A 19,331-nucleotide genomic window follows, 5' to 3' on the forward strand; every position below is an offset into this window, starting at 1 on the left:
GTCCAAACTCGAACAATCCCCGGCAACGGCGCCAAAAACTTGGTGCACAAAATTGTGATCATCAACAATGGCGCCAAAGACTTGGAGGTCTCAAACGTGAATCACACTTTGTCACAATTCCGCACAACTAACCAGCAAGTGCACTGGATCGTCCAAGTAATACCTTACGTGAGTAAGGGTCGATCCCACGGAGACTGTCGGCTTGAAGCAAGCTATGGTCATCTGGTAAATCTCAGTCAGGCAGATTTAAATGGTTATGAAGGATTGATAATTAAAGATAAATAAAACATAAAATAAAGATAGAGATAGAGATACTTATGTAATTCATTGGTAGGAATTTCAGATAAGCGTATGAAGATGCTTTGTTCCTCCTGAACCTCTGCTTTCCTATTGCCTTCTTCCAATCATTCATACTCCTTTCCATGGCAAGCTTTATGTTGGGCATCACCGTTATCAATGGCTACTTCCCGTCCTCTCAGTGAAAATGTTCCAAATGAGCACGCTGTCACCGCACGGCTAATCATCTGTCGGTTCTCGATCATGTTGGAATAGGATCCATTGATCCTTTTGCGTCTGTCACACGCCCAACACTCGCGAGTTTGAAGCTCGTCACAATCATCCCTTCCCAGATCCTACTCAGAACACCACAGACAAGGTTTAGACATTCCGGATCTCAGGAATGGCCGCCAATAATTCTAGCCTATACCATGAAGGTTCTAATCTTAGATTAGAAACCCAAGAGATACACATTCAAGCTTGTTTGCATGTAGAACGGAAGTGGTTGTCAGGCACGCGTTCATAGGTGAGAATGGTGATGAGTGTCACATAATCATCACATTCATCATGTTCTTGGGTGCGAATGAATATCTTGGAGAAGAAATAGACTTGAGTTGAATAGAAAAACAAATAGTACTTTGCATTAATTCATGAAGAACAGCAGAGCTCCACACTTTAATCTATGGTGTGTAGAATCTCCACCGTTGAAAATACAAAAGTGATAATGGTGGTCATTGGCTTCGGCCCCAGAGAAGGAACCTGAAGAACCAAGATGAAAATACAATAGTAAAATGTCCTATTTATAGAGAACTAGTAGCCTAGGGTTTATAGAAAATCTGTCCTATTTATAAATTATCACATGTCGGTTATTGTGCCAAACCCGACAGAAAATCTGTACGGCAACTCCCTTATTAGTCTCTCTGTTGCGCATACTTAGGAGGAATAATTCAAAGGGATAAGTGCCCTACCACCTTCTCCTTTCAGAGGGAAATGTTCCGAGGGAGAGTGCCCTACCACCTTCCTCTAGATGCTGCATGATTCTGTTGGTTAGTGCCCTACCACCTTGCAACCAGAGAGAAATCCATGCTCAGGAGGAAAAATTCCGAGGGATGAGTGCCCTACCACCTTCTCCTTTCAGAGGGAAACATTCCAAGGGAGAGTGCCCTACCACCATCCTCTTAAGCGATAAATATGAGTGAGAAATCCAACTTCAAGCCTCACATCCGAACATAGGCGGGAGACTGCCACACCCCCTACGACGGAGAACAATGCATATCGAAATCACATATTCAATCTCAGAGGCCACTCCTCATTGCACACTTCCACTCATACTCATTCCATCTACCATAATCATTCATAATTTCCATTCCGAACTCCTTAGTTCATCAATTTTTCAATTCGTTGTCAGTAATTACCGAGTCCCCTACTCTTCCTTCTCTCTCAACCAAATTCATCCTCAATACACCAGAAACCTAAACCTCCGTTCTCTAACTTTTCAAGGAAATACCCAAATAATTTCACCCAAGACCTTCCGTATGGTTAACATCCAAAAACAAGCCAAAAAGTATTAAATAGGTGTCACAGAAGTTTACAAGCTGGTTGGAAAGGGGAAACAGTTAAAAACAAGATTTTAGTTGAAAAACAGGGCATGTGCGTACGCACAAGGGTGTGCGTGCGCACGCCCAAGGAGATTTTAAAAAGTGTGTGTACGCATAGAGGTGTGCGTACGCACAAGTGCAAAATTTTCCAAACTCTGTTCGCTCGCAAAAGGCGTGCAAACGCCCTCAACAGAGTGCACCTTCCAACGTGTGCGTGCGCACAGGTTGTAAAACTTCATTGGTTATATGCGCGCACAGGTTGTGCTAGCATTCTCAACAGAAGGCTTTCCCCTGTGTGTGCGTACGCACAAGGCTGTGCATGCGCACAGGTTCAAAAATCACAGGGGTGTGCGTGCGCACAAGGCTGTGTGTGCGCACACAAACCAGAAATCACAAAATTCTGCAACATTGCAAAATTTCAGATTTTGACACCAAACTTTGAATGATCATAACTATCCTTTCAAAAGTCCAAATTTTACAAACTTTATACCAATTTGAAGACTTTTCAATGAACTTTAATTCTAAACAACTTTCAACAAATTTTGAAAACTGAGGCACAAGTTATGATCCGTCAAACTTCACCAAAAATCTGTTTTTACCAAGAACCTCAAAACCTCAACATCCAAAACAAATCCTCATCAATTGCAGTAATCATCACTAAACAATATCTAACATTAATCAAATCCATCATAAAACTCATTAACACCAATAATTCTCAACAATCATTATCTTAACTTCATAACCCATATCATTTATCAACAATCTTAACACTCACCTTCAAACTACCAACAACATCAATATTCATCATCAATCATCAACTATATCAACAAACCCTCACCAACAATAATAATTCACACATTCATCATCAACTTTCATACTCATTAAATACCAATAATCATCATCAACGTATATCATCACACATCATAATCATGATTCAACAACATCCAAAACCATCAGAACGGCAATTTTTTAAGGTTATTACGGCAGTTTGAACCGCCATTATTACCTTGAATGGCGCTCAAGAAAAACCGCCATAATTTGAAGTACCATTTGGTTATTACGGCGATTTTTGAAAAACTGCCACAATTACCTGGTTAAAACGGCGGTTTTTGAGTTGGGTTAAAACGGCAGTTTTTGTGTTGTGTTAAAATGGCGGTTCAAACCGCCGTTATTTTCAGGATAAAACGGCATTTTTTGTTGGTTAAAACGGCAGTTCAAACCGCCATTATTTCCAGCGTAAAACGGCATTTTTTGTGGGTTAAAACGGCGTTTATGAACCGCAATTTTTACCTTGATAGAGTGACATTTTTGGTTGGTTAAAATGGCATTTGAAACCGCTATTTTTACAGGTTAAAATGGCATTTTAAACCGCCATTTTTACCCTGATGAAGTATTTTTATTGGTTAAAATGGCATTTGAAATCGCCATTTTTACCGAATTAAAATTACATTTCATGCTATTTAAAATGGCAGCTACAAACCGCCCTTTTTACCAAATAAAAGTGACAATTTTTATCATTTAAAAGGCAATTTTTACAGTCATTTTTATCGCGTTAAACAAATAATTTTTTTATTAAAATTTCACAATAACAAAAAATTATAATCTATAAACAAAATATTATATAGCTCATGAACAAAGTATTAAACATAATATATGATTTTTTAGTATTGGAAATAAAAAAATAATTCGTATACAAAGTATCAAACATAACATGATTTTTTAACTATAAATATACAACTATAACAATTCTTTATATATACACAAGACTAACGTTCACTGAAGCCAAGTTTTCATTACGTAAATTCTTGTAAAGTCTTTGTTCCAAGTTATCAGTAATCTGCCAAGAAAAAATACCAGAAAAAATTAGTAATGACAATTCAATATTAAAAATAATTAAAAAGAATCAGAACCTAAATTAATTCATCAATATTTTTTTATATATAAGATATCCCAAGACTGAAATTAGGTGAGATTGTGCACGAATAAAAAATAATATACGACAAATGTTTTTTTACCTAAATTGATTCATCCACACCCTTTTCTTTTAGCTCCTCAGCTCTCTCAATGAAGCCAGGCACATACTTCAAGCTGTTGCAAAATAGAAGAAACTCAGATCTCAATATCAAAACTTTATAAAAGAATTTACATAACTCAGGTGCAGTACAAATAAATTTTACATTCTCATCCAATTATATTTTTCTATTTGATTGTTTAATTATGTGAGTCCAAAACTAGTAGCTTTTCTAATTCATGTAGAGGAGAATTGGTGCACGAATTGTGAATCACACTTTTCACAACTCGTACCACTAACCAGCAATTGCACTGGGTCGTCCAAGTAATACCTTACGTGAGTAAGGGTCGATCCCACGGAGATTGTTGGTTTGAAGCAAGCTATGGTTATCTTACAACTCTTAGTCAGGATATTAATTAGTGGTTATCAATTGACTTGCAAATGAACAAGAGAGCATGAAGTAAAGGTTACTTGTTATGCAGTAATGGAGAATATGTTGGGGTTTTGGAGATGCTTTGTCTTCTGAATTTCAACTTTTCTCTTGTATTCCTCTTCCCTCATGCATGCAAAAGTGCAAAGTTCCTTCCATGGCAAGCTGTGTGTTGGTGGACCACCGTTGTCAATGGCTACCATCTGTCCTCTCAGTGAAAAGGGTCCACGTGCGCTGTCACTACACGACTAATCATCTGTCGGTTCCCACTCATGCTGGAATAGGATCCATTGATCCTTTTACGTCTATCACTATGCCCAACACTCGCGAGTTTGAAGCTCGTCAGAGCCATCCAGTCCCAGAATCCTACTCGGAATACCACATACAAGGTTTAGACTTTCTGGATTCTCATGAATAGTGCCATCAATCTAGCTTATACCACAAAGATTCTAATTAAGGAATCTAAGAGATACTCATTCAATCTGATATAGAATGGAGGTGGTTGTTAGACACACATTCATGAATTGAGGAAGGTGATGAGTGTCACAGATCATCATCTTCTCTATAATTAAGCGCGAATGAATATCTTAGACAGGAACACGCATGTTTGAATGGAAAACAGAAATAGTTGCATTAATTCATCGGAACACAGCAGAGCTCCTCACCCCCAACAATGGAGTTTAGAGACTCATGCCGTCAGAGATTACAAAGTTCAGATCTAAAATGTCATGAGATACAAAATAGATCTCTAAAAGTTGTTTAAATACTAAACCAGTAACCTAGGTTTATAGAAAATGAGTAAACTATGATAGATAGTGCAGAAATCCACTTCTGGGGCCCACTTGGTGTGTGCTGGGGCTGAGACTTAAGCTTCTCACATGCATGGGCTGTTTTGGGCGTTCAACTCCAGGTTGTAACCTGTTTCTGGCGTTGAACTCCAACTTGTAACCTGTTTCTGGCGCTGGACGCCAGATTGCAACATGGAACTAGTGTTGAACGCCAGTTTACATCGTCTATCCTTGAGAAAAGTAGGGACAATTATATATTTCTGGAAAGCCCTGGATGTCTACTTTCCAACGCAATTGGAAGCGCGCCAATTGGACTCCTGTAGCTCCGGAAAATCCATTCCGAGTGCAGAGAGGTCAGAATCCAACAGCATCAGCAGTCCTTTTTCAGCCCGAATCAGATTTTTGCTTAGCTCCCTCAATTTCAGCCAGAAAATACCTGAAATTACAGAAAAACACACAAACTCATAGTAAAGTCCAGAGATATGAATTTTTCCTAGAAACTAATGAAAATATACTAAAAACTTAACTAAAACATCCTAAAAACTACATGAAATTAACCCCAAAAAGCGTATAAAATATCCGCTCATCACAACACCAAACTTTCCTCCTATCCACTGATGCTCAAAGCTTTGGATCCTTTTTATTACCCTTGCCTTTTGGTTTTAAGGGCTATTGGTTTTTTCTGCTTGCTCTTTTTTTTTTTGCAAGCTTTGTGTTCACTGCTTTTTCTTGCTTCCAGAATCATTTTTATGATTTTTCAGATTATCAATAACATGTCTCATGTTCATCATTCTTTCAAGAGCCAACATATTTAACATTCAAGAACATCAAATTCCAAAGACATATGCTCTATTCAGGCATTCATTCAGAAGGCAGAAAGCATTGACACCACATGTAAACAATTAGAATTTGTTTTATTAAAGACTCGAAAAATATTGCCTCCTTATTCTAATGAAAATCTTCTATTTTATTCATGTTTAATGATAATGAGAAAAATAAATTATAGCTTAATTGGAGATAAAATCACTACTAATTACTACTATAACTTCTAAGGTAAAACTCAAATAAGAAAAATTATCACAGAGTTAAGGCTAAGATTAGAACTCAACAACCTTGAGTTTGGGATGTGGATGTTTCTCTAGTCTGTGGGGTGATTGGTCCTTCAAGAGATAACTTCTGACGCTTCAGTTCCTTTAAGTCACGCCCTTGCTCTTCTTGTTCCCTGAGCAGTTTGCAGAGCATACTGTTTTGATTTTGCTGTTCTTCCTTTATTTGATCCATAGATTCTTGCAACTTGGTAACAGATGCTTCAAGCTATTCCCAATATTCAAATTGAGGGACTTCCGGGAGAAATTCTTGCGCCCTCCTCTTGATGGGGTCATCCTGCACTTGTTGTTTTTCCATTGTGGTTTTAGTGATTGGTTGCTCCACTGAGATGTACTCCGTTATTCCCATCCTTACTCCAGCATCCTTGCAGAGCATAGAGATTAGGCTTGGATAAGCCCACCTGGCATCCTTTGAGTTCTTGTTTGCAAGTATGTAAAATTCAGATGGAATCAATTGATGAACTTCCACTTCTTTTCCCAACATAATGCAATGGATCATCACTGCTCTTTTAACGGTGACTTCAGAACGGTTGCTAGTGGGCAATATAGAACGCCCAATGAAGTCCAGCCATCCTCTGGCGACTGGTTTGAGATCTTCTCTCTTGAGTTGATTTGGGACACCCTTGCTGCTGGTGGTCCACCTGGCTCCAGGGATGCATATATCCTCTAGAATCTTATCCATGCCCTTGTTTGTTCTCATCATTCTCCTATTGAAGGAGTCTGGGTCATCTTTCAGTTGAGGTAGCTTAAAGATCTCCCTGATTTTGTCAGGGTGGATGTGAACAATCTTTCCTTTGACCATAGTCCGATAGTCATAGAGGGCAGTTCCAGATATTCTCTGCCTGTCTGTTTGCCATAGATTAGCATAGAATTCCTGAACCATATTCCTTCCCACTTTTGTTTCAGGATTAGCTAGGACTTCCCAGTTCCTGTTTCGAATCTGCTCTTGGATCTCCGGATATTCATCTTCCTTCAGATCGAACTTGACTTCCGGGATCACTAATCTTAGACCCATTATTTTGTAGTAATGGTCTGAATGTTCTTTGGTTAAGAACTTCTCTTGATTCCAAAGTGGTTTTGGAATACTCTCTTTCTTGCCTCTTGGAGTGGTTTGTTTTCCTTTCGGAGCCATGATCTTAGTGGGTATAATTTAGTGATCACGGATAAACACACCAAACTTAGAGGTTTGCTTGTCCTCAAGCAAAAGAAAAGAAAGGAGAGGGATAGAAGGAGAGCTAGTATTGAATGGTGGATGAGAGGAGGGAGGCCGAATGTCGATTTAAAAGGGAGGGGGGTGGGTGATAAACCCATATTTCATGAGTTCTTTTGTGCTTAATTAGAGTGATTTATTCAACTCTTCACCTACTTATTCACATTAATTGCATAGTTTTACTTTCCCTTCCTCATTATGTCATATAATGAAAAACATGTTTTCTAAGCTTTAAAAATTAATTATTTTAATTACCTTTATTTCCATTCGATGCCGTGATTAGTGTGTTGAGTAGTTTCAGATTTTCTAAAGGCAGAATGACTTAAAGGATGAAAAAGGAAACATACTAGAATGGAAGGAAGAAGCAAAACAGAGCTTTAAGGAAACTGGTATCCACGCGATCGCATGGATGATGCGATCGCGTGCCAAGCACGAATCAGCAGCGACGCGGCCGCATGACTGACGCGACCGCGCGCCTTAAGCAGAATACACATGACGCGGTCGCATGACTGACGCGACCGCGTGGCAAGGAAAAGCTCCGAATGATGCGACCGCGTGACCCACGCGGACGCGTGATAGAGGCCACGCACCAGAAATTACAGAATATGCCCCCAGCGAATTTTGAAGCCCTTTTTGGCCCAGATCCAGGTACAGACAGCATACCAGAGGTTATAAAGTGTGGGAATGCTTCCATTCAAAGAGAGCTCGCATATTTTCACCTTTCAATGATTTAGATTTAGTTGAGAGGGAGATCTTCTCTCTCTCTCTTTTAGGATTTAGGATTTCTTCTTGTTTTAAGAGTAACTCTGGATCCAGGTTTAATGTTCTTTTAGTTTTACTTTTATTTATTCCAACATTTGAATTGATTATTATTATAAATTGATCTAAGAATTATTCCATGTTACAGATTTCTAATTGAATTAACACTACAAGAAAAAAGGCCTATCGGCACCCTTTTTTCTTGCCACGCTTTAAAAGCGTGCCCAAAAATGGTCTATGGGCACGCTTTTGCGAGGGTGGCCATCGATTTATGATTTGGCTACGCTTTTTTTTGCCACGCTTAAAAGCGTGGCCATAGAGGGAAATCGGCACGCTTTTCTAAGGGTGGCCATTTATTTGAAATTTGGCCACGCTTTTTTACTGCTACGCTTGAAAAGCGTACCCATAGAGAGAAATCGGCACGCTTTTACGAGAGTGGCCACTGATTTGATATTTCGCCACGCTTTTTTTTGGCCACGCTTAAAAAGCGTGGCCATAGAAAGAAACCGGTACGCTTAATAAATGTGGCTATACCTTGTGTATTTTGGCACCCCAAAAAAACGTGCCGATAGAGTTCCCTCCTCAAAAATTTAGTTTCCCACCTATTTTTCCCACACTTAACCTTTTTTTTTTCTAAGTTATCAATTTTTACTACCCAACAACCCACACTAATAACTTACACACTAAAACAAAGAAACCCTAAAAATTCATCTTCTCTGGCTCGAACCCTCTCGAACCCTAAAAGCTAAGGCGCTGTCAGCTTCATCGTCGCGATCGAACCCAGCCCTGGTCGCCTGTCTCTGTGGCGGTGCTGCTCGCCTCATCTTCTCGAACCCAGCCCTGGTCGTGATGCTCCTCGCCTGTCTCTGTCGCGGTGCTCCTCGCCTGTCTCTGTCGCGGTGCTGCTCGCCTCATCTTCTCGAACCCAACCCTGGTCGTGGTTCTGCTCGCCTCTCTCTGTCGCGGTGCTCCTCGCCTGTCTCTGTCGCGGTGCTGCTCGCCTCATCTTCTCGAACCCAACCCTGGTCGTGGTCCTGCACGCCTCTCTCTGTCGCGGTTCTGCTCAGCCTCATCATCTCCAACCCAGCCCTGGTCGTGGTGTTGCTCGCCTCTCTCTGTGTCGCGGTTCTGCTCGCCTCTCATCCCGCATCTAGCATCAAGGTTTGTTTTTTCTAGCTTTATTGATTTTGTTTACTTGGGATTATGCTTGATGCGTTCTTTCAATGTTAATTCTCTGTTCACAGTTTCACAAGATCTAACATTAATTTGTGTTACTTAGTACCTTGATTATTAATATTCTTCTAAGGAGGTTACATTGAGGATTGGTTATATATATATAAATGTAGGAAAACAGCAACCGTTTTTCAAAAATAGAGTGATCTTTCCTCTTTGGTTTTGCATTTGTTTCAAGACTCACAATAACCATGTCTAAATCTTTTCTTCTCTTCACGATTATTGTTGTTATTAGCTTTGGTTTGTGGGTTCTTTATGCATCTGCAGAGCTTCAGAGATTTACACAAATATGTAAAAGTGACGGTTCTCTTGATTTTTTGGTGGTTGGTGATTGGGGAAGAAGATGTGAATATAACCAATCTGAAGTTGCTTACCAGGTTTGCCATTATTTCTTACTAATTGTAAAAAGCCAAAAAGTTGAACATGGTTTATTACATTCTCATTTTAATTTGTTTTACTTTTCGGTTATGTAGCTACTGCATGAAAACTGCTTGAAGAGGAAAGTACCTACTAGTGAACAGGTATGATTATTGCCCTCTTCAACTTTAATATTTTAATATGCTTAGTCACTATTGGTTTAAAAGGTTTTGGTTTGCTCATTGTTGAAAAAGTTTGCTTCTTTTTCTGCTTGAGAGTTCAGCCTAACAAATAATGGCTAATGCCTTACATGGAAGAAATTGTAGCAGATTGGGACTTGGGATTTGAAACATTGTTTTTGTTTTGTCTATAGTGTTAGAATATTTATTCACAAAACTTTGGAAGAATCTGTAGTTATTGTTTCGTGAGAGATATTAGAGATGTATGATCTATCATGATGTGGTATCTAGCCAGTGGTTTTTTCTTGATTCAAGAGTTTTTTTTCTTTGAATTAATGGGAAAGTAAAGAGATGTGGCCTACTACTGGTCCCCTTGTTTTCATGATTTGGCTATCCTATGTGTAATTAAGTTGTTAAATATCATACTCACAATCTTTTTTTGCCTCAAGAGGTTACTAATTCCCATGAATGATTAAAGTACTTGGATTAAAGTACTCAGAACCTGCATATATCATTACACAAAACTAGTATTTACTTTTTTCTACCTTTGTTTGCCATGTCATATACTAGTCAATATATACAACAGTAAAATTGAAAACAGTGTTTATTTGCTTGAACTGAATCTTGTGTTTGCTTGGTTGCTACTGAATCTTATTAGTGTTGATTTAAGTCTTTTTTTTAATACAGGCTTTTAATAGTTGTTTTTTCGCTGCTGTTGCTGCTGCCACGTCTCTTGGTTTGCTTCTGCTCTGGTACTGCCGTTGCTGCTAGGGTACGGATTTAGTTTCTGCAGTGCTAGTTGACTAGCTACTATCTTTATTTTAGTTTAATTTTAAAAATTCTGACAGCTTCTATAGAGGCAACTACGCTAATGTGATCATGGTTATTTATGTCCTAACCTCGTATAACTTATTATAGTTGTTATAACTTATTTGTTTTGTAATAGAACCTCTATCATTAGAGGTCATGTGATCGTGGTTATGTATACTACTTAATAGAACCTCTATCATTAGAGGTCATGTAATAGATCAGAACCTCTATCATTAGAGGTTATGTATACTACTTAATTTGTTATTCATGTTGTGTATATTACTTAAGTGCTTTCTCGAGGCAGTCACTTTAAGGCTTTCTTTAAGAATTGTTAAAACTCAATTTTCTTTGATATTTTTTGTTAGATATTTTCAAAGTATTTTGGAGGTTGGGAAAACATTCTCTCTTATTAGTTACATAGGAAGCTAGATTTGCAGTTAGTGAGACTAAAATCAATTAAGGACTTTTAGAATAGGAACTTAGCTATCTATTTGAAATACATAGGTTTTCGATGGATGTCTCCAAGGATTGGATGGATACGCCCCGCCATTTGAAAGAATATCAACTTGGTGTAGAAAGCTTTTTACATTTTGCTTTTTCATCAGCGGAAATTCCTCAAGGGGAAGAAATTCAATGCCCATGTAAAAAGTGTTGTAATAGACTTTGGTTAAAGAGAGATGACGTGTATAACCATTTAATATGCCACGGATTTGTAGAAGGTTATAGGCGGTGGTTTAATCATGGAGAATCACTTGTTGCTATGGATGTTAACAGTGACACAGACGGTGAATATAATTTTAATGATAACATTGATGAGCTGATACGTGATAGATTCAGAGATACTACGCACTTTGATGGACAAAATACAGGGCCTAACGAATGTGCAAAGGAATTTTATAAATTGGTGGACGAGGCAAGCCAAGAACTATACCCCGGGTGTAAAGGATTCACAAGATTATCTTTTACTATCCGTCTTTACCTGTTAAAATGCTTGCATGGTTGGAGTAACGCGTCGTTCACTTCTCTCTTGGAATTATTAAAAGAAGGAATGCCATATTTGAATATCCCTACTTCTTTTGATAAAACCAAGAATATGATAAAGAATTTGGGTCTTGACTACCAAAAGATCGATGCATGTCCTAATGACTGCATGTTGTATCGAAAGGGGCATGAGAATGACGTATCATGCCATGTCTGTGGAAGAGGATGATGTAACCTCATCAAGAAAGTCTCGTAAAGTTGCTGCAAAAACTCTAAGGCATTTCCCTTTGATTCCCAGACTTCAAAGACTTTTCATGTGCACAAGGACGGTTGAAGCTATGTCTTGGCATCATAATGAGCGTGTTAAAGATGGCTCATTAAGGCATCCTACTGATGGTGAATCATGGAAAGCATTTGACAGTCGATATGAAGATTTTGCGAAGGATCCTCGTAATGTGAGACTAGGCTTAGCAAGCGACGGGTTCAATCCGTTTCGAACTTTGAGCAGTACACATAGTACATGGCCTGTTGTTTTGATGGTGTACAATCTACCCCCTTGGATGAGCATGAAGCCTGATTATTTTATGCTCTCTTTACTCATTCCTGGACCACAATCACCAGGAAATGACATTGATGTCTTTCTTCAACCGCTTATTGAAGAATTAAAAGAATTGTGGGAGTCAGGTGTAGAAACATATGACTCTTCAAAAAACAAAACATTCAACATGAGAGCATGTCTTTTATGGACAATTAATGACTTCCCTGCGTACGCTATGTTATCTGGCTGGAGTACAAAGGGAAAACTGGCTTGTCCGTGTTGTAATGATGAGACTTCTTCTATCTATTTGAAACATAGTCACAAGACTGTTTATATGGATCATCGAAGATTTTTACCCATGAATCACCCGTGGAGGCATAATAAAAGATCTTTCAATGGAAAAACTGAACTTAGGATGCCTCAAGTAGTAGACCAAGAAATACTCCCCACTCCTCTGAAGCAACTCACATTCCACCAACCGATGATGTAAGTAACTGTCCTAGCCTTGTATTATTGTCATTCTCTTGATTTAGATTATAGAATTTCATTTTTCATGTTGAATTTATGTTGTTGGCTGAATTGAGAATTGAGAATTGTTGATTATTGTTGATTGAGAATTTATGTTGTTGGCTGAATTGAGAATTGAGAATTGAGAATTGTTGACTATTGTTGATTGAGAATTTATGCTGACTGAATTGAGAATTGAGAATTGTTGACTATTGTTGATTGAGAATTTATGCTGGCTGAATTGAGAATTGAGAATTCAGAATTGTTGACTATTGTTGATTGAGAATTTATGCTGGCTGAATTGAGAATTGAGAATTTAGAATTGTTAATTATTGTTGATTGAGAATTTATGCTAGCTGAATTGAGAATTAAGGATTGTTGATTATTGTTGATTGAGAATTTATGTTGCTGGCTGAATTGAGAATTGAGAATTGTTGATTGAGAATTGAGAATTGTTAATTATTGTTGATTGAGAATTTATGCTGGCTGAATTGAGAATTGAGAACTGTTGATTATTGTTGATTGAGAATTTAAGTAGCTGGCTGAATTGAATTACTGTTGATTGAGAATTGAGAATTGAGAATTGAGATAGAGGGTGTGTGAAAGAAAGAGATTTGGCAATTTAATCTCATTTTCGGCGGAAGCCGTTGATTGCGGTTGGGAATAAAGCGCTCTAACATGCCCACAACCCTTTTTTTATTGAGTTTTGACCATATATTCTCCTTTGTCATTTTCTCTTGCTCAGTTTTTCCCTTTTCTTTCTTGTCATTTAAATTTAATTACTACTATCCTGAGGTAGTGTAGCATTAATTAGGGAAAAGGAATATGGATTTTAGTTATAGATGGGTTGCTTACCATTCAGCTAAACCAATTGCATGATGATGATGCACTTGTGAATTGTAGCATTCTTTTTAGCTTTTAATTACTTGTTACCTGCGACTCCACTTTACACCATCTCTTCTCTTCCGACTTGCTTGTTATTCCTTGCCTCTTTCATTTCTAGCTTACTCAATTTTGACTCCACACACCAAATCTGCTAATGGATAATAATAAAAAACAAAATGTAACCAGAATTCTGAAAATTTTTTACTCATGTAAATGTTTGTTCCTCTGCTCCAATAATTTGAAATTTGTGTGAACAGCTCCTTTTGTGACCATGTATAGGGGACTATTTCTTTTGTGTTTGATATGTGTTTTTTGTTCTAATGGCTGAATATGCAATGTTGTGGGATCTAATTAAAGTTGCTTTGCCATTTTCATGTTTAATCAATTTGGATTTGGAATTGGATTTGTTGGACTTAATTGAAGTCGATTTTATAACATGTACTAACACAAGATTATTTAAAATTCTGCAGGGCAGTGATAAAAACAATGGAGCTCATAATGGATGATCACACTACTCATGAAATTTGATATTTTGTAACTAAGTATATAGAAGTAGATATGTGACACTTGTTGGAATGACAATTCTTATTTACTTGTTATGACTATTTTTTGGTACTTTGTCATCAAAACCTACTTTTATGGTGACAATTTTATATGTATGTCTTTTTTATGGGAAAGTTTATATTTGTTGGATTAGTTCAATATATATAATTTTATTTTTGTCTATAATTTTAAAATTTTATATGAATTTTGCACGAAATATTAGGAAGATTAATAAAAAAAAAAATTCTGACCAAACTTATGGGCACGCTTAAAAAGGGTGGCTATACCTTAATTTTGGGCTCAACAAGCACACTTAATAAGCGTGGCCATAACTTCGCAATCGGCACGCTTTAAAAGCGTATCCTCATCTACTGGGACGTTTTATAAGCGTGCCCATATCCTCATACGTTTACCCTATTGGCACGTTTAAAAAGTGTAGCCATATCTTCCCCTATTGGTACTCTTTTAAAGAGTACCCAAAGCATACATTCTGGGACGTTTTAAAAGCGTGGCGATACGTGCATTTTCGGTACGCTTATAAAACGTACCGAAAGGTTAAAACCTATGGCCACGCTTTTAAGCGTGGCAAGAAAAGAAAGCGTGCCAACAAAAAAAGCGTGCCGATAGATCCAGAAAAGCGTGGCGATAGAGCAACCGGCACGCTGGCAGATGTGACCCTTTCAAAAGCGTGCCGATAGCTCAAAAAGCGTGGCGAAAAGCTATCGGCACGCTTTTTTGCACTTTTCGGCACGCTTTTAAAGCGTGGCAAAAAGCGTATTTTCTTGTAGTGTAATGATAATTTGATGTATTTTCAGTTTATGATTGTTCTCTTTGATTTAAGTTGCCATTGCTTCCCATCTAAGGACACTTTTATTATTTCAGCAATTTACTTTTTCCACTTTTGGTTTTGGTTTAGAATTCAGTAACTCAACAGTTATTAAACTCAATATAATTGATAATCGTTACCTTGCTAATTGAGTTGAACTTAATTAATCCCAACCTTTTCTTAGGAAATAATTAGGATTCAAAGGTCAATTTAATTAGTCCCTTAACTTTCCTTTGCTCTGGTAAAGGTTGACCAAGTGGAATTAAGGTACAACTTTCATTATTGTTGAGAAGGATAACTAAGTTGGACTTCTAATTTCCCTTATCTTGCCAAAAGTTGTTTTACAGTCATTATTTATTTTTACTTGCCATTTAATTCACTCGTCATTTAAATTACTTGCTTCTCACCTTCTAAACCCCGATTACAACCTTTATAGCCAATAATAAGAACATACTTCCTCACAGTTCCTTGAGAAGACGACCCGAGGTTTGAATACTCCTTGATAATAATAGTCACAAGTCTAGTGCTCCTAGTGATGAACTTGCGTCCGCAAGTGAATTCTCTGAGATCGAAGAATCTTCCCCAAGTGAATATGAAGATGATGCGGAGGTAGATTTCTCTCAACCTCCAATCTATGACTCGAGTGATAAGGAAGACATAGAATACTTTGACCAGAATACAGATACAATTGAAGATCTTTGCAAGGAAGTGGAAGAATTCACAGAAGAGCACAAGGACACGGAACTCGCAGAACCACCAAAAACACCTATCCCAAGGCCATTACCACCCAATACAAGCTTCAAGTGGGTACAATCCTTAACTTATAATTTTACTTATTCACTTGAATATGGTTTGCTTGAAACAGATGGCCAGCTTAGAGCTCTCTGCGGCTTTAAGAGTAAGAGGGAAATGGCTCGTATTCAGAGCTGGTGCACCAGGTTCAATAAGGTTCCACGCTTCACCCCGAAGTACACGGATTGGTATCGTGCTCAATTGCATGGATCACGGAGAACGTTTGGTCACCACGGTGAGATTCTATTCTTTAACCCGCCCGAATGGAAACTTACAAATCAAAATGAAGGCGGATCTAAAAAACACAGCTTGGGATCATGGATTATGTTCTGACATTCGTCATCCCGGGAGGCTGGATATCTGTTTAAAGCTGCGCAGAAGCTTTACATGCCTAGTTTGGGACCCCGGAGGCTATTGGCATTCCAATTACTGGTGGAGATTTTTGGACAAATTTAAACACAAGCCACCATAATAGGATACTCTTCCAATGTCCAACTTAAGGACTTTAACTAAAAGTGCTAGGTGGGAGACAACCCACCATGGTATGGTCGCTTCTTTTTCAATTTATTTCTTGTTAATTGCTTTAATTTTTCCTTTTATTTATTAAACATGGAATCATGCATAAGCATTCATGATAGTCATTGCATTCTGCATTTTTCATGCATATAAAAAAAAAGAAGGTTGCACGACGCGACCGCGTGCCCCATGCAATCACGTCATATCGCGAAAAACACCACCCATGCGACCGCGTGACCCACGCGGCCGCGTGATATATATATCGGCATAAGGATCCAACAAACAGAAAGTTGGGCTGGAATCGTGCGGCCCTTGTGCGTTTCGCACAAATTGGCCCACGCGATCGCATGCCCCATGCGATCGCGTCACGTACCCAATACCAATCCCACACGGCCGCGTGAGCGACGCGATCGTGTCGCATGGATTGCACATCGCCCCAAAAGGAGACAGAGAGTTGCGCTAAAACGGCGCTGGAGTCGTGCGTTTCGCACGACTTCCAGCGACGCGATCGCGCGACCCATGCGATCGCGTCACCCTTCTTTCCCCCTCTCATGCGATCGCGCACCCCACGCGATCGCGTCACTCCCATTCTCGTCCCAACCACGCGACCGCGTGCCCCATGCGGCCGCGTGGATTCAAAAATATAACTCCCCTCCGAGCCCGACACCCCTTCAGAGCCATCAGAGGATGAGCACGAGGAGGAGGATGAGCACGAGGAGGAGCCTCATTCCCAGGCGGAGACTCATCAGCAGGTAGCCACAGAGCAGGCTGCCCCGCATCAGGAGGTTATGCCCCAGATAGAGGCTGCAAATCCGGAGATCCCGCTCCTGTCTGTCTGGTGCGCAGAAATTGTGATTACACTTTGATTATGTAAAATTCATCGCTCTTTCTTTCCCTGGTAATGGCGCCAAAAACATGATGCTAATACCATGTGTTTGCGTCATCTGAACTTGGGCAAAGTATGGACTATTATACATTGCTGGAAAGCCCTGGATGTCTACTTTCCAACCCAATTGGAAGTGCGCCATTTTGAGTTTTGTAGCTTCAGAAAATCCACTTTGAGTGCAGGGAGGTTAGAATCCAACAGCATCAGCAGTCCTTCTTCAACCTCTGAATCTGATTTTTGCTCAAGTCCCTCAATTTCAGCCAGAAAATACCTGAAAGCACAGAAAAACACACAAACTCATAGTAAAGTCCAGAAATGTGAATTTAACATGAAAACTAATGAAAACATCCCTAAAAGTAACTAGATCATACTAAAAACAATGTCAAAAAGCGTATAAATTATACGCTCATCACAACACCAAACTTAAATTGTTGCTTGTCCCCAAGCAACTGAAAATCAAATAGGATAAAAAGAAGAGAATATACTATAAATTCCAAACTATCAATCACAGTGGCCTTAGATAGATCAGAGACTAAATTTGCTAAGCTAGATGGATTCTGCTCAGAATTCTCTGTCTGTTGCTGAGTCGATGATGGAAAAGGTTTATTATTGTTAAACCTGTTTCTTCCGCCATTATTAAAGCCTTGTTGAGGCCTTTGATCCTTCCATGAGAGATTTAGATGATTTCTCCATGATGGATTATAGGTGTTTCCATAAGGTTCACCTAAGTAATTCACCTCTGCTATTACAGGGTTCTCAGTATCATAGCTTCTTCTTCAGGAGAAGCCTCTTGAGTACTGTTGGATGCAACTTGCATTCCATTCAGACTCTGAGAAATCATATTGACTTGCTGAGTCAATAATTTATTCTGAGCCAATATGGCATTCAGAGTATCAATTTCAAGAACTCCCTTCTTCATAGGCGTCCCATTATTCACAGGATTCCTTTCAGAAGTGTACATGAACTGATTATTTGCAACCATGTCAATGAGTTCTTGAGCTTCTGCAGGCATTTTCTTTAGGTGAATAGATCCACCTGCAGAAGTATCCAATGACATCTTTGATAACTCAGACAGACCATCATAGAATATATCCAGGATGGGCCATTCTGAAAGCATGTCAGAAGGACACTTTTTGGTCAACTGTTTGTATCTTTTCCAAGCTTCATAGAGGGATTCACCTTCTTTCTGTCTGAAGGTTTGAACATCCACTCTAAGCTTGCTCAGCTTTTGAGGAGGAAAGAACTTGGCTAAGAAAGCCGTGACCAGCTTATCCCAAGAGTTCAGGCTATCTCTGGGTTGAAAGTCCAACCAGATTCTAGCTCTGTCTCTTACCGCAAATGGGAAAAGCATGAGCCTGTAGACTTCAGGATCTACTCCATTAGTCTTAACAGTATCACAGATATGCAAGAATTCAGTCAAGAACTGAAAAGTGTAACACCCTAACTACCAAAGTTCACACTTCCGGCTGCGCGACTCTGATAGCTCGGGCATTACGACGACTTTTATACTATTTAATACTAAAATATGAGCCTGTTTAAATCTTTAAACCGCAATACCGATCCAAAAATACTTTCATCCAATATCATACATCCATAAATACCATACAACTTACAAAAACTCATAAAGAGTACATACATATATACACTTATATACATAGATAATATTACAAGCATTATCCAATACAATTCCTATCCCTCTTACAGAACATATCAAGATAAAGGCGAGGGTACAAAATATACTAAAGCAATACAGAGTTCTCAACAACAACTAAATAAACTCTTCGTAACTTCTGCGCCCGTATCCTGAAAGGGGAAAAATGTAGGGGGGTGAGAACATCATCCTCGAAAGGGTTCTCAGTAGAGGGTTTTTGGGAATTACTGTAATAGGATACATGAAGATAACGGCACCAGTGATTAATAACTGTCTTATGCCTCTTTTCAAAAACAACAGTTTTCAATAAGGTAAAGTCGGAAATCTTTTGTGAAGGAGGAACCGTTCAATTCTCAAAAACACCAAAAGCCTTTCAAAAAGGTTTATCTATACTGAACCAAAATAGCCTTTCATATTTTTCCAAATCAGAAACACAAAACCGAAATCAA

General features: G+C 38.7%; 2 protein-coding genes and 1 long non-coding RNA gene across 3 annotated transcripts in view; 2 read left to right on the plus strand and 1 right to left on the minus strand.

Annotated features, from left to right (window-relative positions):
• Positions 3,477 to 19,331, minus strand: part of LOC107624362 — a 40,676-nt gene continuing 24,821 nt past the window's right edge. The window contains exon 3 of the long non-coding RNA XR_001616858.2: positions 3,477 to 3,711. This is a non-coding gene — a long non-coding RNA (uncharacterized LOC107624362). The remainder of the gene's footprint in view (positions 3,712 to 19,331) is intronic.
• Positions 9,443 to 14,292, plus strand: LOC107624361 (purple acid phosphatase 17-like). Its single transcript, XM_021112853.1, has 3 exons — positions 9,443 to 9,788; positions 9,885 to 9,932; positions 14,139 to 14,292. The coding sequence occupies exons 1-3, from the start codon at positions 9,603 to 9,605 to the stop codon at positions 14,172 to 14,174; spliced, it is 270 nt and encodes an 89-aa protein (XP_020968512.1). The 5' UTR covers positions 9,443 to 9,602; the 3' UTR covers positions 14,175 to 14,292.
• Positions 10,453 to 12,943, plus strand: LOC110267390. Its single transcript, XM_021112852.1, has 2 exons — positions 10,453 to 10,719; positions 11,262 to 12,943. The coding sequence occupies exon 2, from the start codon at positions 11,888 to 11,890 to the stop codon at positions 12,764 to 12,766; it is 879 nt and encodes a 292-aa protein (XP_020968511.1). The 5' UTR covers positions 10,453 to 10,719; positions 11,262 to 11,887; the 3' UTR covers positions 12,767 to 12,943.

Source organism: Arachis ipaensis, chromosome B10, assembly GCF_000816755.2.
Source record: "Arachis ipaensis cultivar K30076 chromosome B10, Araip1.1, whole genome shotgun sequence".
In the NCBI taxonomy this organism is placed as follows: Eukaryota; Viridiplantae; Streptophyta; class Magnoliopsida; order Fabales; family Fabaceae; genus Arachis; species Arachis ipaensis.